This window comes from Microtus pennsylvanicus, chromosome 15, assembly GCF_037038515.1.
Source record: "Microtus pennsylvanicus isolate mMicPen1 chromosome 15, mMicPen1.hap1, whole genome shotgun sequence".
Taxonomy (NCBI): domain Eukaryota; kingdom Metazoa; phylum Chordata; class Mammalia; order Rodentia; family Cricetidae; genus Microtus; species Microtus pennsylvanicus.
In genome coordinates this window covers 23867301-23891376 of record NC_134593.1, presented here as the reverse complement: position 1 = coordinate 23891376, position 24076 = coordinate 23867301, and the positions used below count along the sequence as shown (strand labels likewise).

At 48.7% G+C, this 24076-nt stretch overlaps 2 protein-coding genes across 3 annotated transcripts; both read right to left on the bottom strand.

Moving 5' to 3' along the window:
- Positions 1 to 853: 853 nt before the first annotated feature.
- Positions 854 to 9546, bottom strand: LOC142835622 (serine protease 52-like). The gene is made up of 5 exons (XM_075949231.1): positions 9465 to 9546; positions 4488 to 4686; positions 3236 to 3486; positions 1909 to 2051; positions 854 to 1111 (listed from the first exon to the last, which is right to left on the bottom strand). Exons 1-5 carry the CDS (start codon positions 9544 to 9546, stop codon positions 854 to 856), a joined length of 933 nt encoding a protein of 310 aa, XP_075805346.1.
- An 8439-nt stretch (positions 9547 to 17985) lies between these two features.
- Positions 17986 to 23779, bottom strand: Prss51 (serine protease 51). Of its 2 annotated transcripts, none has more exons than XM_075950006.1 (5): positions 23618 to 23779; positions 22126 to 22217; positions 21144 to 21403; positions 20125 to 20267; positions 17986 to 19964 (listed from the first exon to the last, which is right to left on the bottom strand). In XM_075950006.1, the coding sequence occupies exons 1-5, from the start codon at positions 23633 to 23635 to the stop codon at positions 19668 to 19670; spliced, it is 810 nt and encodes a 269-aa protein (XP_075806121.1). In that variant the 5' UTR covers positions 23636 to 23779; the 3' UTR covers positions 17986 to 19667. The 2 variants fall into 2 exon arrangements, with proteins under 2 accessions (XP_075806121.1, XP_075806120.1); XM_075950005.1 differs by having other exon boundaries at positions 19668 to 19964; positions 22031 to 22217; positions 23618 to 23678.
- Between the last annotated feature and the right edge of the window lie 297 nt (positions 23780 to 24076).

The window sequence follows — 24076 nt, the reverse complement described above, 5'->3', positions numbered from 1 at the left end:
CAGCAGACTCTAGGGAAGTTCAGCATGCATGTGTACGCCATCCTTGTTCCATTCAGGGGTCCTGATGGCTTGGGTGAGTGCTGTCCACCATGGAGAAGACACTGCTTCTTCTGCAGTCTCACAGGACAGCTAGATAGAAGTTTGCCGCAAGGTGGCGGGTTAGTCTTACAGCAAGGGAAAGACAGAAGGGAGCATGTGGATGAGAGGAGCGAATGGGCTTCCTCCTCAAGGGTCCCTGGATCACCCTTCTTTCTATGAGATGGGAGGCAAATCTCAGGGATTCCTGATCTCATCTGAAAGTGCTTTCTTGACACATGAGTGCAGGCTCAAGAACGAGCAACCGCCCCAAGGGTCAGGTTTTAACCAGGTTAACATCTTTGGGTTTGTGGGATGGTTTGACGTTTCTCTGTAATTATGTGGACTTCTAGAACCCAAGCCATGTATCATAGATTCTTCCTATATGGGAGGTTGGGAGTTTCTGATCTGTGTGGTCCATACAAGACTGTCACACTGCCCGGGGTGAGTGGCACTGGCTTTCCTCAGGGTTGTTTGGTTGTTTGGTTTGACCAAGCTACTTTCTTGGCCAATATTTACTCACTTCCTGACTAGCCTCAATATCACCCCCTTTAAAGAAACTCTCAACCCTTGGAGAGTACTCCTGCTTTTCAGCCCCATTTGCAACTCCGCAGTGGTCCCCAGGCTTGTCTGGCATCCTGCTATATCTGTACAATGAGTTCTGGTGAAACAAATGTCCCGAGAATCATTCCTCAAAGTCTGAGTCCACCCTGCTCCTTATTTCATACACTGAAAAGGACACCTTGACTTGGGGACCGTGTCGTGTTTAATCACCAGGTTAGAGCATCATGAAATACAGGAATACAATAGTCCAGCAAGCAATCTGCAAAGGGCATGCAGAGTCTTCCACGTACACATAAGGCTTCCCTGCCTCCGCTGTCTTCTTTCTAATCCACTTCAGGTAGTACGACACCTTGGTGTATACTCCGGGTATGTCCTTCCTGCCACAGTCCACGCCCCAGCTGACAATTCCCAACTGGTACCAAGTGGTTCTGTTTCTCTTTTTGTTGCAAACCAGAGGTCCTCCACTGTCACCCTAGGAGAGAAAAGTTATTGGGGAGCGGAAGGGCAGTAGGAAGCTGCTCCCATGGCCTGCTGAAGTGTGATCTTCTTGACAAGAGATACTGAAGAGTCCCGGCGACGGCAAGTGTCTGGTTTTTATTCAGTCCTCTGGCCACACGGCTGTGACTGTCGCTTAGGTAGCAAGCAATCTAGTCAAAAGCTATTGGATGAGTGGCAGCTTGGTAAAAGACTGATTTCCACCGCCACCTATGTCACCATTGAGTGACATGTCATTTGTTTTGATGGATCTGTATCAAAAACTTATGCCTTCCCCATGAATGCATTTTCTGCCAACCCAGCTTTCTTTGTTTTGCTCACACTTGCGAAAAGTGGAGAATAAGCAAAAATCCATTATGCCTCATAAAAAGCCATTGGTTGGGTCTACTGGGTACATAAAGAGATACGTGGCAAAGGCAAGAAGGGCAATACTCTATTAAAATGATAATATGTAATGCTTAAAGCACCACATTGTAAACAACTTAGGGAATAAATAAATAAATAAATTCTAAGACACACCCATAAGGGAGCCCTTCCTGACTAAGGCAGACGTTAGAGCGAGGCCACAGCAGGAGCTAGAGAGGTGGCTATGGTTCCCCTTCTGGAGCTGGGGAGGGAGCAGGTTTTACCGCATATTGATTTAGGATCACTATGTTGATTAAAGCCACCCATATTGTGGTTCTTTGTTACAGTGGTCCCAGGAAACAGATGTGGCACCTCATCCACTGGATAGAAATGCCAGCCACCCTCCCCAGGTAAAGCCCAACCCATTACCTGGCAGGCATCCTTCCCAGCATCTTGAGCCCCAGCACACAGTATATTCTTGGTTACTAGAGGCATAATATGGCCGCACTGGTCCCATCTGAACAGCTCCACATTGACTTTATGCAGCTTTGAGGGTTGGATGTTTACTAAACCTGACCCAGAGGAGAAGCAGGGGGAGAGAGAGCCTCAGCCGAAATGGTCTCTGTAAGTTGAGTGCCGGCTCCCTCCCACGTCACCCCCAATGACACGAGAACTTCTCTTCACCCAGAAACAAAGTTTGGTGTGAATGTGGGAGAGGAAGAGATGCCCAGAAGACTCTCCAGATCTCCCAAGCATCCATAGTTCCCCAGGACCAGGTCCTTGCTTAATCTCAGCCTGAGTCTAACATCTTCCAACCCTACCGTAGGTACAAGCCCCAGCTGCAGTCCTGGAAATGTGTTTTGTTTGAATCCATGATGACCAACAGAGCCTAAGTAGATATGTGGGCTTGTACCACTCTATCCCCTGAGCCATTCACCAGGGAGAAGCTCTCCCTTCCCAGGGTACGGATGCTTGCTTTCTCTTTAGATACTGCGGAATCCGGAATAGAGAAAAAGTCAAGGTATATGTGTTGTGTGATACTTGAGGACTTTGGTGTTAAGAACTTTGGTGTTGTTTCTTTTAAGCTCAGAAAAAACAGAAAAGACTGATTCCCACCCAGATGGAACACAGTACCAGAACAAGGTTCAGTCACGTGAGGGCTTACATGGAGGAACAGTGTGAATTGCAAAGTGTTCCCTGCTGATTGATTGTGGGACAAGACATGTTTGCCAAGAAAAATGGTCAAAGGAGATCAGTTTGCAAGCATGAGCGGGAAGGAGCTAGGAGTGGGCTGCAGATTGCTTCTACAAAGGACATTTTATACTCTGGATTTTTTTCCTTAGCGTGGATCTGTGGCTTTTAAATAGTTAAAGGCCTTGTCCTTAGAAGAGCAATACTGACACCATCATCTCGAGCAGAGTCAGCTGACACTCCGATCCTTCCATGGTCCCTCAGAATTTGACTGAGTGAACTTTTGGGCTTGACAAACTTCTATCTGGGTTTCCCCTGAGGTGCCGCCCAGGGTTCATGTTTTATAGCATAAGCACACAATTTTCCCTAGGCTTCCAGAAGTCTCTCACGGAGCCTGGCAGCTTGAGGGACTGAGGGGAAGGTACATCATGGGCCTTCAGTGAGAATGGATGTCACCGGGTTCACCAGGCAAAATGTCAAGGGCCAGCAGAGCTCCTAGAATTTTCTAACCCTTCCAAACACCAGGCACATGCCACCCTGTCATACCCAACCCGGAGTCACTCACTGGTATTGGTAATGCCCCATCCTGTCACCCAGCAGTTATCCCATGCCCGTATGTTGGAGACCTCTGAAACACAGACGGGCACACTGTTGATGCTCAGGTTTAACGGGGATTCGAGCAAGAGCAAAGCTATGTCATTGTCCAGCAGCCAACTATCAAACCTCGGGTGCATGATTAACTTGGCCACTTTCTTATACTTCAAGTCCTCCGTGTTGTTGAAGTCATCTCGCCCGTGCATGATCTCCAGGTTAGAGCTCGTTGAAAATAAGAGGAGAGGAAAGGTAAGTGACGGAAGAGGAAAGGAGGGATCCCCGAGGGAAAAGGTCATTTCTGCCATCAGGGGCCATGTCCTAAGCAGTGAGGGGCTAAAGGGCTCTGAGCAGCAGGAGGCAGCTGGACTTCTAGCACCTAGCCTGATGATTCTCACTTGGAAAAGCAGCATCTGGGAAGCTGGAGGACACCAACGCGTCATTCTTGGTGCCCAGGAAGGGCTGGACGGATTATAGAGCAGGAGTCTGGGAAGAGTCATGAGACTCAAGGACCTGGGGATGTGTGCTCAGAGGCTGAAGCTCCACCCTCACATACCAGTGCCTTCAATGCCCCTCCTTCTCTGTGGTCATTCACCTCCACTGTGTCTCCCACAAGAGCAAATAGTGACACATTTTTTCTGTGCTATTTATGGTTCCTGTTTCTTGTCTTTAAGACGAAGTCTTCCTTACGTAGCCTAGGCCGGGCCCCGACAAGCTATCCTCCAAGGCTCATCCTCAGAGTGCTCAGTGAGAGAGAGACAGCTACTGCCATCACCTGCTTAGAGGGTGTTTATTAGATTGAATCATGTCCACAGGCACTTAGTAAGATGCAAAGCCTAGGACACACAACAGTATGTATAATAGAATCCCGGGAGGAGAACTGGTCAGGTGGAACACTCAACCACCTAGGCCATTGTAGCATCATGGTGTCACATGGCTGGTTGAGTGAAGTTCCGGGGTCACCAGCATCTGGGACAAGCATTCAACTACATTGGTTAAGAAGCAAATTCTAAGTTAAGCATGTTGGCACGGGCCTTACAGGGTCAGCTACTTGGAAAGCTGAGGCAGGAGAATTATTAAATATGGGCCCCTAGGTTCAATCCCTAGTACTACGACCACCACACACATGCACACACACACACACACACACACACACACACACACACACGTACATGCCTGCACACACACACAAACACACACACCACATTATTCACAGGAATACTTGCTTGTTGGCATGGAGGAAGCAATGGGACGCAGTTAGAATCCACCACTCACTGAGAATAGATCCCCCACAGAGATGATTGCCAAGGCTCATAATCCCCACGTGCCATGGGAACTCCAAGATGTCCGTGGGTTCCCCTCCCACGATAGGAGAGACATCATGGTGTTGTTGAGATCTGGCGCTTATCCTCTGGCCGCATGTTACTAAAAGGAACGAGGGAAAGGGAAGGAAGTTCTAGGGCCCAGAAGTGTCTGGGGGTCTCAGAAGAGGCTTAGCTACAAGCCTGTTCTCCCCACTCACACAGGCAGCAGGGCTCAGCAGAGGGACATAGGCAGGGGATCCACAGACTAACCCAAGTCCACCATATGTCTCTCAAGGGCTCGGCTACGTGAATGTGGGGTGCCCCGGGTGACACCTTCACTGTCATTTGCCTCTGGGGATGATTCTGTGAGGCCCGTGAGAAGGGAGACCCCAAACCACCAGGCCTGCAGCTGGATCTTGCTATATCCCCCCCCCCAGTTTGTGTAGTATTCTTTTCTTTAAATTGTGCCTCATTGTCCCTGAAAGATGCCGTAGGTCTGGCATCCCACCGGACAGAGTGAATACGCGTTTTCCTGGACCTCCCAGACATCATCAAACCAGCAGTCAGAAGAAGATGGGCCCACCCGCTCTCCTAGTCCTGTCTTGATTTTCCTATTGTGATTAGAAAACACGTCTTCACACAACTTTAATTCCAAGGACCGTTCCAGTTCTCCCTAGTTTGATGTTTCCTATATGAAAGGGTTTTTTTGTTTTGTTTTGTTTTTTTGGCTTTTGCTGTCTTTCCTGGATTATTTCATTTTTTTGTCTCCTAGTTTTCTGTCCTCCTTGCTTCTTCCTCTTTTTTTTTTCCGCTTCCCTTTCCACCTCCTCTTCCTCCTTCTTGGTACTGTGGGTCAACCCCTGGTGCATGCTAGGCCACCACTCCACCGCTCAGTCCACCCACACCCTTCCAGTCTTATTCCGGTTAAGAGAGAAATCAATGCAATAACTCCTACAGTACTGAGTACTCACTGTTTGCACATCACCGACCTGTTTTGCCTAATGTCATTGCTGCCCTGTTTTAAAGAATAGAGCCTGAGGCCGAGCATCAGGTTGAGGTCCAACAGCTTCTAGCCAGCAGAGCTGAGCTGGGAGCATGGGTGAAGGTCTAATGACAATGGCATTCACACAATTCTTACAGGAAAGTATAGCAGTATTTCTATTCCCACTTTCTCTAGTCACAGTCCCATACCGACATGTCATTATAGCCACCATCCTACCACACAGAATGCTCTTATACACACTACCACCTCCACCACATACACCCCCTGGCATATGCCAACCCCCATAGACCTCCACCCCATACCCTGCCATTATACCGCCGTACGGCACAATCACACCACACACTCCATCCACACCATCTCTCTGCACACCCCGCCGCCATACAGGCCTTGGCCGAAGAGCTCTGTCACTGAAGAACCACATCACAGGAGCCCACCATCATATACGTTACTGTTACAAAACTGTCACCAGAGAACTGTACCACACACCCTGCCACACAACCCCATCACCAACGCACACACACCAGCACCACAAACCACGGCCACACATTCATACCACACGCCCACTGTTCGCCAACACCCCAACACCTGTGTCACCACCTCACATCACCACCCCACTACCAGCCACTGCGTCTCAATCTTTCCATTCCTTTCCCAGTACCACTGGCCTTCTTTCAGTAATCGGCAGCATCCTGCCTCAGGGCCCTTCCCCTGTCTCCCCTCTGATCTGTGCCCATGTCTATCCTGGGCATCTTAGCTCAATCATATAGCAATTTTTGCTGAGCTGGGCAAAACTGAGGCAGAAGAAACTGGAGTTTGAGGCTAACCTGAGCTCCAGGAGTATTGGGGGTATAAATTTGCATTGCCTTTATTGCGGTATTGTTGTTGTATTAGGTATTCTCCTCAGGATGCCAGCAACAGTTAACAAGTGTTTGTAAACTCTTGGCATCTGCTTCTCTCTTTAGTCTGATCTCCATGAGGGCAGGAGCCATATGTAACATTCTTACGGCCACAGCACTTAGGCAAAGAGGCCGGTATGATGCAGGAACCCAATAATGCATAGAAATGGAATAAATTGATGTGCTGGGGGTCTATAAGCTGGATGGCTGCAGAGATGGAGTAGGTGGGTAGATGTGTGGACAGGTAGTTGACGGGATGAGTGTATGGATGGCTGGATAACTATGAACGATCTTGGTATCAGTGGTAAAATTCCCTGACCCACCAGTGGCATGAGCAGGTAGTTGAAGATTTAGGAGCCTTTGTTCAAAGGCATCAATCCTTTGAGATCCCAAATCAAGAGGCCAGAGTAGAGAGTGAGTGGGTGGTCAATGGAAGTATCGCCCCATTTGCGGGAGAGTGGATGATCACCAAAAGTGTCGTTGCATTTGAAGATGTGAAGAGGAAATCCATCTGCCTTGTTCATGTCAAGGAGGTTTATTTGACCTTTCTCCGGGGGCGGGGGGAGCCAGCACGCTAGAAAGCACCTACGATATAATCTTGGATGGAAACACCTGGTATTCTGGCAAGAGACCCTTAGAATCCCTACAGAGTCAAAACAGCACGTTTGTCAGGGATGGGAGAAATTAAACCTTATTTGAAACAACCTCATAACTGGAAGTCAGGCTGTGTTCACAAAATAACTTTCAGTCTTAGCTTTTTGAAACATTGTGACACCTGCCACCTCTTGAGTGCCTTCCCGGAGCCGGCTACATGGATGAGCAACAGATTCTTAAGAAACCCAACAAGCTTTCATGACCTGTCTACAGTCCCACTTTATGGGCAAAGAAAGGAGCTGAACACGAAAGTAGGCTACAGAGAGAGACTTTCAGCTAAGAGTAACTACTTCTAAACCCAGCTGCTCCCTTCTTGCTCAAGGTTTCTGAAGTTCACATACTGCCCAAACCCACTCAATCTTTAGAAGCCTTAACTGGACTGATAGCATGTGGTTCAGATGAACGCTTGCTTGGGTGAACCTGAGACGTTCCAGTTCAACACTGATTGTTGGGAGCCTGTCCACCCTGTTGAGCACTGATGTGGGAAGAAGGCTTCCCTGAAGAGCCAGGTCTGATGAGTAGGTGGTGACTATTGCTGACCACTGGGCAATCATATCTGTTGGTACATCTAAGCTTAGCAGAAGCACCAGCAGTTTCTGCTGACAGGTGGGCAGTGCCCGGAGACTGGTGGGATTCTGAGTCCCACAGCCCTGAGAAATGCCTCTCAAAAGCAAATGGAAAGATCATCTGAAGTCTTGGGATGGGGGTGCATAACCCTGCAGTTGCAGAACTGAGTCACAATGAATGGACAGACATAATTACACTGTGGACAGACATAATCTTGACAGTTTTAAACCCTGGGATTGACCCATCAATATCGCTGTCAAGAACAGACAGACAGGGCTAGGGAGATTGCTTAGCTGGTAAAGGACTTGTCATGCAAGTGCGAAGACCAGGGTTTGCTTCCCCAGAGCCCATGTAAAAACACTGGGCACAGGGGTGGAGTGGAGATGGGCAGATCCCTGGGACTTACTGACCAGCCAATCTAGAGGAACCAGGAGCTCCGAGTTCAACATTTTGACAAAGGTTGGCACATCTGGGCCCTGTGGGTCTCTTATCTCTGCACCAAGTCCTCTTCCCTCTCACTCCAATCCATTTGTACCGGCCTGTCTGCCTTGGCAATGTATTAAGCTCTTTCCCGTGCAGGGCCTTTGCACAGGGCTTGCAAGTATGCCCCCTTGCCATCAGAAAATCAAGTGTGATGGGCACAGAAAGCCCCTAGAGGACTGGCTGATCTCATCTGCTCCTCCCAGCTTTTCCACAAGTCTCTTTTGTCTGTTTCACATCATTGTACAAGGACACAGTCAACAGGGTTTACTCCAGGGTTTCGTTGCTGTCGTATGGGGGGTAGGGAGCATTCTACCTGTAAGCAAACATTCCCTGGCCCTCTTTCACTTTTTATATTGGGAAAGGGGTCTATTAAGTTGTCCAGGCTAGCCTTGAACTAACTCTTATAGCCTAGCCTAGGCTTGAACTTGAGATCCTCTTGACTCATTCTCTTTGGTAACTGGATTAGAGGCCTGAACCAACTGTCCAGCTCCTTTGTTTATGTTTAAGGTACCATCCCCACCACCAGATATCCCAAAAACCTTGAGGGGAGAAAAATCTGTTTTCTCTGCTGGAAATAGAGTTTCTGAAACAGCCCAGCCTGTGGCAGGGGTTCGAAATTTGTTGACTAACCTATTGACGCCAACTGCATACATTCCCTGCACTCATCGCTGGGGACACTGGTGTCCCACCTCACTTGAGTGCTGTAACATGGTGGCAGAAGAAAGGGATTCTCGGAAGATCTTTCTAGACTTAAGCCTTCCTGATGTAACCAATAGGCATCACTGCCCCAGAAGCTGGCTACCTTTTCTAAAAAATAAATGTACTGGTGTAGCCACTAACCCTAGGAAACTCTTGTACTTACAATTATCACACACACACACACACACACACACACACACACACACACACACACCAGGCTCTCCCCTTCCTTCCCCAGTATCTTTTTTTTTTTTAATTTTCGAGACAGGGTTTCTCCGTAGCTTTTTGGTTCTTGTCCTGGAACTAGCTCTTCTAGACCAGGCTGGCCTCAAACTCACAGAGATCCACCTACCTCTTCCTCCCAAGTGCTGGGATTAATGGAGTGCGCCACCACCGCCCGGCCTTCCCCAGCATCTTTAAAGAGTAGGTATTATAAGAATCTCAGCAATCATTTGATCAGGGACCAGCTACCTCAGATTCCTAAATCCTGCCCCTCCAACTACTGAATCAGCACCCCTGGGAACTTGCCTTTGGAGCTAGCTCCTGGATGATTCTACCACCCCTAGGGACTAAGCCTCGGGGTCCCCAGAGACCTACGTGCCAGTGAACTGTGTGCCCAGGGTAGCAGGAAGGCCAATGGCAGCAATATCCCTGCTCTTCCATCCCTCCATCCTTTCATTGGCTTGCCTGCACATCAGCACAGGGGAACTTCAGCTGAGGCAAGTAGAAGGAGGGCGGGGCCTAGATGACCTCTGAGATCACAATAGGCCTGGGTGGGCCATCCTGAACAGCAGATGGTCTCCTGAGTCCTCCAGGAAGGGGAGGATGGGGAGAGAGCGATGATGCAGGTGATAGGAGGTGGAGTATGGGAGCTCCATAAACAGTGGTGCTCCCAAAGACTAGGTGGTTTGGGGATGCCCCAGAATGCATGGCTGAAGGCATGGCCTTTGCTAATGAGTAGGAAACTGAGGTGGTGGTTCAAGGAAACCAGAGGACACAGAGACATCAATGCATGCTCTATGGGAATAGCTCATGTCACCAGCAGAAGTCACTCAACTTGGACGCCCATTTTCGTCTGGAAATGGATGATAACACATCCCTGTGGCGCTGAGAGGGTTAATACACCTAGACACTGGTTCTCAACCTTCCTAAATGCTGAGACCCCTTAATACAGTTCCTCATGTTGTGGTGACCCCCAACCATAAATTTTTTGTTGCTACTTCATAACTAATTTTGCTACTGTTATGAATAGTAATGTAAATATCTGTGTTTTCTGCTGGTCTCAGGTGACCCCCTGTGAAAGGGTGATTCAGCCGCAAAGGGGTCACAACCTACAGCTTGAGGACCACTGCACTAAGGCACAGGCACCTGTAGGATTCCAAGCCTCTGAGGCAACCCCTCAGGTTCCCTGATCCTGTCTCCTAGCAACGACAGTACCTTGAGCAGCAGCGCCTCTCAAGAAGCTCAGGTGATACAGCATTGAACAATGGGGGCACACCCTTTATGGGGTGCTGGGGTGGGTCCTGTCTGTATTCACTTCCCATCTGTGGTGTCTCCTAGCCCTGTTGAAAATTTTTACATGCCAGCCCTGGAGGATGAAGTCAAAAACAGTGGATATTCTCTGAGCTCTGGGAACTCCCACGTTGGGAGAAAGAACAGAAGAGACCGTGGAGTAAGGGTGTGTCATTGCAGTCAGAGGGGGATCACAGTGCCAGGTGAATGGAGTAAGGTTGTCCCTGGAAGGTAGGGCAGGGTCACAGTGCAGAAGGGGCCATGAGGCCAGAGTTCTCGGAGGAAAACACTGAGTCAGCAGGAATTTGCTGTGGCTTGAATTATGACCCTCAAAATTCCCATTGAAATTTGGCTGGGGAGACAGCTTAGTTAATAAAGAGCTTATAAGCACAAGGGTGAATTTGATCCCCCAAACCCACATAAAAATAAAAGCCAGGTGTAATACCCTTATAATCTCAGGGGGCGGGACATGGAGACAGACAGATGCCTCTGGGCTTCCTAGCTAGTAAACCTAGTCTACTTGGTGAGTTCCAGCCCAATGACAAACTCTGTTTCAAAATAGATGGATGGTATCCTTCTCAGGAATGACACCCAAGGTTATATCCACTGGCTTCTACACACGTGTGCACGTCCACATACCAACACACACACACACACACACACACACACATTCTCGTGTCACCAAACTCAGAAGGTAGAGTTCCTTGGGAAATCGAGTCACACACAGCAGATGAGATTAGTGACAGTGACGTTTTGTTGAACCAGGCTAGTTCAGGCTCCATCATGACTTGGCATTCTTTAGACACTCAACTAGTGAGAACCCCACATGAAGAATGGAGGTGTGCTGTCAGAATCAGGTGACCACCAGGAGCTAGAGAGGAGCCCACAGCAGAGCCTGGCACAGTCTGAGATGGTGTGGGAAGTCATGCTGGCACTGTGGGTTTGGAGCACTCCCCCGCCCCCCCCAGGACTCCCGGCAGTAACTTGCTGGTATACTAGGCTACCAGTTGTGGAACCCAGGCTCAGCAGTCCATGGAAGAGAACACAGCATTCCAGGTGGGGAAAACCTAAATCAAGGTGCAGAAAAGACGAAAACTGCAGAACTATCCTCTTGGTAATGTGAAAGCAGCAGACTGTTGCAACTGTGCTTAGCTCAACCTAAAATATTGTAATTGTGTGGAGCCAATTGGCTGAATAAGGGTCAGATCTGAATAAACAGTCCCCCCCCCCCAGCTCTGTGATCATCAAACGATTCCCCAAAGAAAGTCCCAAGGGGTGACAGATGTGTAAGCAGTCATTTTTACTGAGGGTTGGCTAGGAACTGCAGATGTGAACAATTTCCAAGTCTCTCTCTCTCTCTCTCTCCCTCCCTCCCCCTCCCTCCCCCTCCCTCCCCCTCCCTCCCTCCCTTCCTCCCCCCCCTCTCTCTTTCCCTTCCTTTCTTTCTTTCTTTCTTTCTTTCTTTCTTTCTTTCTTTCTTTCTTTCTTTCTGTTTCATTTTGTTTTTTTTGAGACATAGTTCCTCTGTTTAGCCCTGGCAGTCCTGGAACTCTCTCTGTAGACCAAACTGGGCTTGAACTTAGATATCTGCTTGCCTCTGCCTTTGGAGTGCTGGGATTAAAGTTGGGCACCACCACTGCCTGAGGCTTTAAAATTTCTCAAAACTCTCACAAGTGGGCCAGCTCAGAAGGGAAAGAGACTTGAGGCTAAGCCTGATGACCTGTGTTCAATCCCCAGGACCCACAAAGTTATCGGAAAGAACCACTCCCATAAGAGGTTCTGACCTCCACCAGCACTCTGTGGCACACACACACACACACACACACACACACACCCTAAATCAACATTTGTAAACTTGTTTATTTTGAATGTCCCATCAGAATGACTGAAAGCCTCATGAAATGTTAAACCATTTGTCATTGGATATATTTGTCCTACGGAGAATGAATACCACCGCCACCAGCTATAAGCTGAGTTTTGGAATTCATCATGCAAGTTCCTACCTTTTCACTGCCAGGTGGGGACCAGAAATGAGGGGGATATCTCCTTTCCCTGTTTCTTAGTAACAGAACCTGTGGCTCACACTGTTTAGAAACAGTGGGGCCCTGGCCAGAAAGGACAGGTCACACGTGTATGTGAGATACATCCATAGAGATTTTCCAGAACTTCCCACACATGCTACCCAGCTTCCCTGCATAGCTACCGGGAGAACGCATATGCATTATCCTCATTTATACCCCAAACAATCTCCAAAACAGCATCGGGCCAGAGCTGGTGGCCCAGGCTTGTAATCCCAGCTACTGAAGCAGGAGGCAGAGGTGAGAAGATCATAGATGCAAGGCCAGTCTGGACCACAGAGTGAGTTCAAGGCCAGCTTGAGGAATTTAGATCTTATTTCAAAATAGCAAGACAAATAAAAGAGGGCTGGAGGTGTGGTTTGTGTACAACACTGGCCTAGCACTTGTGAGGTTCTGAGGTCAAAGCCCTGTTCTGTGAAAAGAAAGGGGGGGGAAGGAAAGAAAAAAAATTAATCTCCATCCCAAAAGCATTTCCTAGCATTAGTAGTGGCTTTATTTATAGCTGCTAAACCCTAGGAACAACCCACGTGGCTGTGCTTAGGGGACTGGTTACACGAAGTGGCACATCTACAGTAAGATCACCCAGTAGTGAAGAGAAGCCATTACTGAACCGACCAGCACCCCAAACACAAGTGAGTTAGGTCAATGATAAAGCCAGACACAAACAGTCCCTTGCCGTATGTTTGCGATCGAATGACATTCTAGAAAGACAAAACCACAAGCATAGAGAAAACACCTGCCGTTGCTAGGGGCTGGAGCTCACGAAGAGGATGAACTGGGAAGAGGAGTTCAACATCTAACCGCGCAGCCATTCACAGAGCCTTAAAACAGTACACTGGCTCCAAAACAGACTCAACAATGCAAAAGCCAGGCTTAAAATACCACTGCACTTTGTACACAAACAGACCCATTGACGTAAACAATGGGAGTGGTGGCCCTGCTGTGGTTTGAGTGTGAAATGTCCCCTACAGGCTCCCTGTGTGTAAACACTTCAGCTACTGGTACTGTCTTGGGTGGGTAGGATGGGATCTTTGGAACTTAGAGCCTGCCTCATTGACATACCTAGTAGGGGTGGGGACTGAAGGTTATATAGTTGGCCCACTTCTTTCTCTCTCTCTCTCTCTCTCTCTCTCTCTCTCTCTCTCTCTCTCTCTCTCTCTGTGTGTGTGTGTGTCTGTGTGTGTGTGTGTCATGTGGATGTATGTATACGTATTAGAGTTGGGTCTTACTGCTCTGCCTTATTCTCTTGAGACATAGCCTCTTTCTGCACCTGAACTTTGCTGCTTGGGTTAGGCTGGTTGGCCAGCAGGCTATGAGGATCTTCCTGCTCTGCCCTGTCCCTTGCTGGGGCCATGGGTATGTGCAGCCATACCCAGACATGAGGCAGATGCTGAGAGGATTCAAACTCAAGAAAGTGCTCTTAGCCACTGAGTCATACCCCATGCCGTGGGCCTGCTTCCTCATTCTGCTGCCAGTGATGTGGCCAGTTATGAGCTCCCGTTGCCACGAGAGCAGCCAGCCCCCAGTTACGGCGATGGACTGTATGCACCCTGGGACCTGCTGAGTCTGCTTCCCTACTCTGGAGAAGATAACTGACACACCCCACTAGCTGACAGCACCTTCACTGGAATTCCAAGGTCCACCATGTAAGCAGAAATCAGTCTTTAATACTGTCCTCCTCTCCTGAAGGGAGGCTCTCTTCTCTGCTTCCAGTCAGACAGCTTTCTGGGTCCTCATATTACCCTTTCTCATTCCTGTATCTAGGCGCGCGCGCGCATGTGCGCGCGTGTGTGTGTGTGTGTGTGTGTGTGTGTGTGTGTGTGTGTGTGTGACTCTTACAAAGGTGCTTTTAGGACACTATCCTGTAGACCCGGGGCCCCACCCTCTGACCTCATTTAACTATTCCTTCATAGCTCCGCCTCCCAAACCAGATACATAGGAGGTTAGGAACATGCCTCACTCAGAATGCACTCACAGCCCTGCTCAGATGATGCTGGTGGTGGTCTGAAAAACAGAGAGGGGAGGGGGATACAGAGCATTGTTGGGAGCAGTGAGACCCCAGATCCTGAATTTCTTGTAATCCCCTGATCTGAGTGCCTACAGCTGCTCTGAGCATGTGACCTTCAGGAGTTCCTGATGGCAGGAGAGTGGTTTCTGGTGGGTTTGGCTGGGGCATGGCTATCTCTATATAATCTGCCCCTGAACACAATAAAGGGGGCATTCTTGGGAATTTAAGGATGGCCCGTGTCGCTGTCTCTCTGTCTGTGTGTGTCTGTGTATTTTAACCTCCAGCCCCTTTGCCCGAAGCTCGCGAACTGGGTGCCAGAGCACAGAGCACAGACATGGGGGCGCGGTGCGCGGCAGAGCATAGTGCTGGGCAGAGAACTTGGGACAGACGCAGCGCCTGATGGGAGCAGGTTGTTATGGCTGAAGGCATCTAGCCGGGTGACATTCACCTTGCTTTGCCTCAGTGGGCAGGATTGAAATCAGACGCAAGTCTGGGTTTCGATACTGCGATTTACATTATACTCTCAGCTACTCCACTATCCAGGTGCTGCCGGAAGCCCCGGGTTCTCCTGGAAGGCAGCCCCAAAGCTCTCTCAGCAAGCAGATCCCCAGCTGCCTGTAAGAAAGGGGGTCAGGAAGGGACAAGGGTCTGTAGTCTCCCGAGGCTCCTTGTCCCCAGCTAGAGGACAGGCCCTCCCAATTTCTGGCTACCCAGAGGGCTCTGCTTTGTGGCTCTAGGAAGAGAAGGCCTGGCTCAGATGCCCTGGGAGCTATGTGTCCTTGTGAAGTCTGTGCCCTGATCTGTAGGCCAAGAACCTGGGGAGCCAAGTCAGAGGAGGACATGGCCTGCAGGCTTGTGTCAGCCCGTCACCACCTTCCATGACCCAGTTTAAGTCCTGGTGGCATCTGCTGCCCAGGCAGGAAACACATCAACACAAGCGGGAGGGGGGGGAGGAGAGCGGCGCTATTTGGGGCAGGAGACAGATTAGGAAACAGACATTACTCCCTGCGGATTGCAGAGTGCTTTTTTTCCCTTTTGGATTTCAGCTCTGTCCCGATTCTTTCTTGTTTGAGAGCAGTTGGATCACCGTGTGCAATGCTATAGAAGTCCAATCCCACATCTGGTGACTTTAGGATGGGGTGTGAGGTGGGGGGGGGGGGCAGCCTGACCTTGCCCTTCCATAAGGAATTTGCCTGATGATTGTCCATCCACTTGGATATGTAATTGCCAGGATAGCTAAGAACGGTGGGCCTCGTCTGAGGATCAGTAACCCTTCTCCGGAGCCTCTCGTGGCTGTCCAAACCCCCACCTGGCCCTTTGAGGTGATTAAGGAGGGTGATAGTTCCAAAGTCAGCAAAGTGAAGAGAGCGGCTGAGCTCAGTTAGGGAGGTGCTGGAATTCCACTCTGAGAACATGAATGGAGACATTCTGATGTTGGCATGAACGTGGTGGACGTTTTATTTAGCAATTAAACAGAGTAGCCAAAGCAGTCAGCCATGGGCAGGTGGGGGGGAACCACAGGGGTGCAGAAAGAGGGTCATCAATGGGAACTGGCCAGTAGCAGCTCTGTGACCTAAGCAGGAAGGGGACAGAAAAGAGGCACCCTTGACCACCTCATGCTCTGCTTTATTCCTTCGGTCAGTGCTTTCTGAGGGGAAGCCTAGCAGCATCTGGGACAGTAGGTGACCAGGCCTTAGGAGGCAGCAAGAGCTGCAGACAGACCTGGAGTGGGAGAACTGGGGCAAATGGGGGAAAGAAAGGGTCAGCACCTTCTAGAACTTTCTCACAGAGGATGAGTTGACTGCTGCGACATTCTGATTTCGGGACTAACAAGCTACCTGTGATTGAGCCTCATCATATGCAGTGTGCTGTGCTTGGGACTAGGGAGTGTGAACTGTCCCCTCCTGGCCACTTTCTGCCAGTTGGTTGGTCCCCACATCAGAGACAGCATTTTAACTCAGCATCACCTCTGCCATACTCGCTGAGGGAAGCTAGCCTCTGGGCACTGACAAGCTATGTCTCTCAGATGCCCAGAGTGCTTTGAAATGAAGCCAAATAAGGGGCGTGTCTTAGCTCCCTTTTTCTATCGCTGCAATAAAATACTCTGACGAAAAGCAATTTAAGGGCAAAAGGGTTTGTTTTGGCTCAGAGTTTAAGGATCCAGCCCAGGGTGGTGGGCAGTCACAGCAGCAGGAACCGGGCATGCTTCACAGCTTGGAACAAAGACTGATGAACGTGTGCTGTTGCTCGCCCCCTTCTCTACTTACACTGTGCAGGATCCCAGCCAGGGAATGGTGCCGCCCACAGTGGGCGGGTCTTCCCACCTCAGTTAACACATGAGAGTCCCCCCACAGGATGTCCAGAGGCCCATCTCCTGGACGACTCTAGATTCATTTGTGTTGACTTCACCGGCTATCACAAGCTGAATTCGTTTTCTCAGAGCGGTTGTAGACAGACATACAAACACCATTAGGTGGTGGCCATGAAATTTAGCCACAGAGTCCAATCCTCCCTGATGATGAGGATAACCAGGAGATGACTAGCAGGAGTGGGGTCTGGTGACTCCTGCAGTTGGCCAAGCCCAGGCAGGATGCTCCCATCCCTCCTCTTGCACTCTGCATGGAGCCTTTCCGGGCTTCCCAAGCCTTCATTTCCGGGTCCTACACGCTTTTCTGCCTAAGGCACACAGAGTGCTTTCTGTTTCCTTGACACATTTCTAACTCATACAGGCTTTGTCATTGAACATTGTAGCAAACAACATGTCAAAGAGGAGACTCTTAGGTGTGGCTTTAGCCTGGCTTGTTTGAAGGCAATAATGACCTCATTGCTAGTGGGAAATAGATTGTGGTAGCCTGTGGTATGCTGTGTCCCTGAGTCAAGATATCAGCTGTCATCCTTAAGATCAATTATCAGTTGAAAGGGAACCAAGTGGCTCCACTATAAGACTCTACTATAAAGGTGGCAATAATTAAATGCAGTAGAAAGTTTTTTTTTAAAAAAAATATGAGCAAAATGGCAACACTCCCAACATTTTGGGGTTTTAAATTTTCAACCTCAAGAGGTATTCAAGCAGCCTAAGAAGCTTCTACAATCGATTCCAAAAGAATCTTTTCCATTGTATCAAAAAAATCAGACTGTTTCTGAATACCAGAGCTTTCCTTGCGGGCTTATGGCCCTGCTTTCCCTAACCCTTTCTTCACAGGCATTTCCTAAAGGATTGGTCAAGGCATCTTCTAGAGCTCACCTCACTTCGGCAGCATCCCCCTTCTTCCCTTTCACAGACTGGAGAAGAATTCCAGACAGTGAATTGATCTGAGAACCCAGTGATTGAGTTCCAGTCCTGGCTGGTTAAGCTGAAGGTTGGGAATTCACCTCCATCAAGTGCTCCCAAATTGTGATTCCCATTTCACACCCCACTGTTAGATCTGACACCTTAGTAAGCCAAGGTCACTTACTATTGTGGTGGAAGCTCTCAGCTCCTGTCTTCTCAAAGGAAAGAATTCAGTCAGGAGACACAAATGATTTAAGCAGAAATGTATTTGGCCAAACAAGGAGAAATAGGAGAGGGCTGCCCCTGAGGTGGATATCAGTACAGGGGATCCTAAATTGTGAATCTGAAGGTTATGTGAATATTTTGAGATGGGTGGCACATTCATGAGATGGGGTGACCCTTCCTCCCTCCAAAATCATGGTGGATGGGTCTTCCTTTCAGGGTACTTTTTGTTCTTTCATGATCCTCTTGAAAAGTCCTTGAGTGAAAGCGACATAAGAATGAAACCAAGGCCCCTTGATGTCACCTATCTTGCCTTAGTGTGAACAAGCAGCAACTGGGAACATGCCCTGGCACCATGGTTTCTTAAAAGGGCACATCCTAGCTGCAGCTTCAGGGAGCTTACCCATATAGGAGCGTCTTGACCTTCAGAAGACGGATCTACCAAGAGATGGCCGCAGTTTGCCTTGGTCACGCAAATCTAAGTCCTTGCTCATTCAGTAGCAGAGAAGGGTGTATTGCTTTATGAATTGTTAGCTCAAGGTGTATATTTTTGTGTGTGTGCTAAGGCACAAGGTAGGATATGTTTCTTCCTATAAGTTATAAGATACCACTGTACCTTGTAATCCCTGTCATGGTCCAGTGCCTCTTCTACAGATGTTAGACTACCCACTCCCCACAAGTCTTAGAAAATGGATGGAAATTTAGAAGATAGAATGAAGATATATAAAATTTATATCACAAAGTACTCAAATGAATGAATGGGGAAAATAAACTCCTTGCTCATATAATTGGTTATCTCCTTTATATCTATGCCATATAGACTTGACCAAGAAAAGATCTAGAGACGTAACCACCATTAGTCCCTGGATGTACGATATGGCACTGGTCTTCAAACACGGTCTCGTGGTTTTCTAAGCCCAAACTCTTGCCCTTTGTTTCATGACCAGCAGAAAGCTACTCCATTAGTTGTCTCTGGTGGAAGGACAAGTTGGCTCTGATGTCCCTGGGTTAGCTCAACCTACTCTCACATACAATGGGCAACTTTGGTTGCTGGGAAGTCTTGGGCTCCATGTTCTGGAGAAGTTGATAGACATCAATGCCTCCAGGACAATTGGTTATCCGGAAGTGCTTTTTGAATAAATTAAAAAACGGAAGGAAAGGTTTGGTCTCCATGTCCTGAGCCGTAATCTCCCACTTTCAGATTGAAATTGGACCTGAGAGCCTTTGCCCTACCTGCGACACACACAGAGATCTTCCTGCATGACCAGGCCATGGAGGCATCTGTAGGCTGGATTGGGAGCTCCCTGGGTGCAGAACTGGGTGGGTGCTGGACTGACAGAACAAGGCTGATCTGTGGCTGGGTTTGATCATGTCACCAAAGAAAGAAGCAATTCAGCATGTCAGAGCAAACACTCACAATGCAGGTAGAGCCTCCTTCATAGGGAAGGGTGGGGAGACTTCTCCTGAGAGATTTCAAAGACTTCCTGACTCACACCCTCCTGACCCTCCTTTGTCAGAGGACATGATGTTTGCCTCTGGAACACTTCTCTCAGCATGAAGTTCAATATTCCTACATCAGAGTGTGAGCCAGGGAACTAAGTCTGTGGTTAACTCATCAGTGCAGAGACCATTCCGTAGTCAGCGTTCTTCAGATGCTTGGGAGAAGATGGGAGAAAACAGACTGGGCAAACAGTAAAAGCGTTCCGAGCTTAACAGTTTGATTTATCCCCGGCAAACATGGCAGCAAGCAGTATTTGAGACCCCACGCTTAGCCATATGGGGCATGGTGAAACGCGAGTCAAGGGGCTTCGCGAGGCTTTGGAGAGGTTGAGGGCTCTTCCTTCCCTTTGCGTCTCCTCCAGGATCCATGGAATAAACTGAGCCACAGACACAAACATACCAGGTCTCCCCCTGGAGCCTGAGGTTACGCCCCAGCTGAAGACACCCACTTGAAAGAGCCTCCGAGTCTCCCAGTTAGCACAGACCATGGGTGCCCCACTGTCTCCCTGGGAATGAGAAAAGCAAAAAGCACTATGTATGAGAGGCCATCCAGCAAGAGAATATGAAGGGGTGGATGGTGGAATGTTCAAGGGTCCCCCTCCTGGCCTCCTGGGAACCTAAGAATTGTAGGATGTGAGGGGGCGGGGCGTAGCAGCGGCCGAGTACCTGGCACTTGCCATTGGTGCCTCCTTCCTTCCAGGCACAAAGCATGTTCCTGGAGAGCTGAGTCACCCTCTTGGCGCATGCTTTCCAGCTAATCCGAACCACCCTCAGCTTCGTCAGGTGCATGTTTAAGCCTCTGGTTGAGCCTAGCAAAGTGAGGAAGCCAGCCTGAGAATGAGCATGCATTGGCCACCGACAGTGACCAGACCACACGCATCAAAGTGGAAGCCCTGGAGGGTTGCAGTGCCCAACAAGTCAGATTCACAGTTTCCCTAGTGAGGATAATTTAGCGCAAGATCCCACTCGGTTATCTAGGTGTCCCAACAAGTAGTGCCTCTACTAAGGTATATGCCCAGAGGATGCAGGCTCTCTCCAGTAGCAAGCCAGTCCCTTATCAGGGTCACAATATAGAGATTTCTCCATGGCCTTACCCTTGCTCCGAAGCTACCCTTTGTCCTAATGTTGAAGTTTAGAGTGGCACACATCTCGTCTTTGGGTAGATAAATGGAGACACTTGAAAGAATAGGCACATCCAGGATGTATCAATTGAAGGGGAAAAATAACCACAGTGCTAAAGGAAATTCTGGCTATCTCCCTGTTCATGGTCCATGGGTGGCCAGCTCTACAGGAAGAGGAGTGAAGTCGCTGGTGCTCACCGCCCCAGGGAAACCATTGGTTTGATTATATCAGCAAATGGTGGACTCTTTGTGAGGCTAACAGATGTGTGAGCCAAACACTATTGATGGAATCTGTAGAAATGATCACTGCTTTAAAGTTTTGAGATTCTTCTATATCCTGGGTATTTGCAGGGGAGAGGGGACTTTACCTCTGTAATTTCACCCACATGATTTAGTTGAGGGAGGCATTGCTGTTGTTCTATAGGTGGGAAAAGGTGATGAGGAAGGAGGTGATGGATGCTACTACAAATTCAGACCTGAGTTGTCCCCAGCTAAACCATCATTCTGCTCAGCAGAAGACAGCCCACAAGTGAGCTTCATATGGCATGAAGGTGAGGTGCATACCGTGGCTATGAGTAGACGCCCACTCTGCCATCCAGCACCGATCCCAGGAACTCTCCTGCTGCGGTAGGCAGATGGGCATTTTGACCTTATTGAATTGGACTGGCGTGGCGAGCAGGAGCAGGCAGAGGTCGCTGTCAAGGTGGGGTGGCTTGTAATCTTTGTGAGCAATAATCTTCTGCACCTGTTTCCTCTCCAAGTTGATGTCGCTGAAGGTCTTGGTTCCCATCACTACAGAGACGTTCACCGCTACCACTTCTAATCTGAAGGATGAAGACAGAAGAACCACAGCTGACAATGATCTTGGGGCACTTTGTACCTACAGAAACATCTCCAAGCCACTAAGTAGTATAGAATAGGGGGTTTGCAGGGGGCAGGGTCTAGAGAGACCAGGGAGGTCAGAGTCAGAGACCAGACCCAGATGGATCTCTGAACAGGTAAACCATTAGCTCAGGGGAAGCTCTCACCAACAGAAGTGTAATGTACCCATTGAGAAAAGAGGATGTGAATGCCTTAGGGACAGGAATCTTGGCTCTCTTATTGACTGCTACATCTTTCTCTCTTGAAACTGTACCCAGTAGGTGCTCAATGCATGCACAATGAGTGAATGGATCTAGCATTTCTTAGTATACAAGTGGTGGGCAAGAAAAGGAAGCCTCTACTAATTTTCCCAACACTGGTGCTGAGCTACAAGAAGCAGCCAACTTGTGATATAGTTGATCAAGCCAAGAGGTACTACAATATAGAACATAGAAACAGACTTGGGTCCAAAGTTACTGGACACAGAGCCTGTGGCTTCCAAAGCTTCGAGTACCAACCAACCAAGTGACTAGCCCAGACTGAATGTGTACTACAAGAGACATAAATGGTGGCGATGCCCAGACACTTACAGGGTTCTTGGGAAGCAATGTGCTGCCGTGAGAACCCACCACTGATGGATGATGGAGCCTCCGCACAGGTGTTTCCCAAGCATCTGGATACTCACTTGCCACGGGAATTCACCATTCTGGACTTCCAGCAGTTCACGGAACGGCAACCATGATGAGTTTGGGAAGGCAGGTCTGTGGCCACACAGGACTGGTTTTGAGAGAGAAAGCAAAGAGACATTGGTATACGAGATGCCCAGAAAAATCCTCACTTCACATTCTCAGAATCTTTCCAGCTAAGCTCAGGGTGGCATCTGAGGGAAATCAAATGAGAGGGCCCACAGAACAGATCTTAGAAAATACCTCCAAACTGAAGATAATCAGTGTATGAAAATGCAAGCTAACAAAAATGGACCTGCCGCAGAAATCATAAACACATATTCTGTGTTTAAAAGGGTGTTGGAAGACCAATGGGAGGAAAAGCAACAGAAATTTGCAAGTTAATCCTGTTGCTTGATAGAACTGTAAAAATAGCTGTGAGTGGGGGCTGGAGAGATGGCTCAGAGGTTAAGAGCACTGGCTGCTCTTTCAGAGGTCCTGAGTTCAATTCCCAGCAACCACATGGTGGCTCACAACCATCTGTACTGAGATCTGGCGCCCTCCTTTGGTGTGTGGGCATACATCGAGGCAGAATGTTGTATACATAATAAATAAATAAATCTTTAAAAAAAATAGCTGTGAGTGACTTTGAGAAAGGTGAGTACACCTCTCTCTCTCTCTTTCTCTCTCTCTCTCTCTCTCTCTCTCTCTCTCTCTCTCTCTCTCTCTCACACACACACACACATACACAGACAGAGACAGAGAGAAATGGATAGATAGATAGATAGATAGATAGATAGATAGATAGATAGATAGATAGGAAGGGAGGGAGAGAGGGGAGAGGGAGGTAGGGAGACGAGATCAAACATAGCAAAGTCACATAATGAACCATACATGTCAGTATCCTTTTGTGTGGGGTCCTACTGTAATTCTTCAGAAAGAGTACCAAACATTTGCACATCTGGTCTACCCATAGAACTTTCTCTATGGGGCACCTCCCAGGACCACAGAGCAAATGTTACATGAACTGACTTCTTACAGCAATGTGACCTGATAAATATTTTCTAAATTAAATGCATCCCTATTCAACCCCACACCTTTCTGCTGCCTCTTTCAGGGTCTGGACCTAGAGAGAGCTTCGATTCATTTGCAGACAGGGAGAAATAAAGCCAGTAGTTGATCTTGCCCCAAGTCTCCTGTGCTTCTGGAACTCTGGGCACAGATCCTGGGAGATTCACTGAAAATAGCATCTTCAACCAGTCCAGTACATCTGCTTTGATCAATCAGTCATAGCCTCCTAATTTCCTGAATCAAATTCCATCTTCTGCCACCTCTGGGGGTAAAGAGCTCTGGGTCTCTCTGGGTGAGATTTTATGCTCTCTGGATCTGGGTTCGAGACCTCTAAATCTGCACACACACACACACCCTGGAGCCCCCCATTCACTCTAGGGCATCCAGGGGTGAGGTAGCAGGCTTTTCCTACCTTTAATTCTGGGCTAGTCAGACACTAACCTTGGTTGTCCTGGGCATGTCCCTTGGACGCCATGAGCAGTGCAATCAGAAGGGAGAGCATCGTGTTGCCATTCCAGTCCGGTGTTGCCCACCTCGACACCCTGCCCACATTGATAAAACAGCAGCTGCAGCTGCCATAGTTGGGCATCACAAATGCATGGCAGAGCCTGGCCTGGTGACATCACAGTAAATGTGGAGATTAGAGAGGAGGAGCAGGCACAGCCTGATTGAGCCATGTCCCTCTCCCAGTCCTTTCTGGTTACTGGTCCCTTTGGGTGCTTCCTGCTGACAGTCCTCTATCTGCCTGTGTGTTCTGGCCCTGCCCTTGACTCTGAGCACTTGGGGGAGCCATTTATTCTTCTTCCACCCTTGGCAATAATGAGCTTTGGGTCTCTGGGTGATATTTTATATTTTCTGAAATTGGATCTCAAAGTTTCCGTGCCTCTACAGGAAATTTTA

Bases quoted from the DNA above. Each gene is read 5' to 3' on its own strand.
- Prss51 (XM_075950005.1), bottom strand. From the start codon at position 23,678: ATGCTCTCCCTTCTGATTGCACTGCTCATGGCGTCCAAGGGACATGCC. The intron at 22,218-23,617 runs GTTAGTGTCTGA...TCTCAAAACCAG, and splicing joins ACATGCCCAGGACAACCAAG to TCCTGTGTGGCCACAGACCT. The intron at 21,404-22,030 runs GTAAGTGTCTGG...TTCATCCTTCAG, and splicing joins CATTGCTTCCCAAGAACCCT to ATTAGAAGTGGTAGCGGTGA.
- LOC142835622 (XM_075949231.1), bottom strand. From the start codon at position 9,546: ATGAAAGGATGGAGGGATGGAAGAGCAGGGATATTGCTGCCATTGGCC. The intron at 4,687-9,464 runs GTAGGTCTCTGG...CGTTCCTTTTAG, and splicing joins GGCACACAGTTCACTGGCAC to TAACATGCGGCCAGAGGATA. The intron at 1,112-1,908 runs GTAATGGGTTGG...TTTCTCTCCTAG, and splicing joins CTGGGAAGGATGCCTGCCAG to GGTGACAGTGGAGGACCTCT.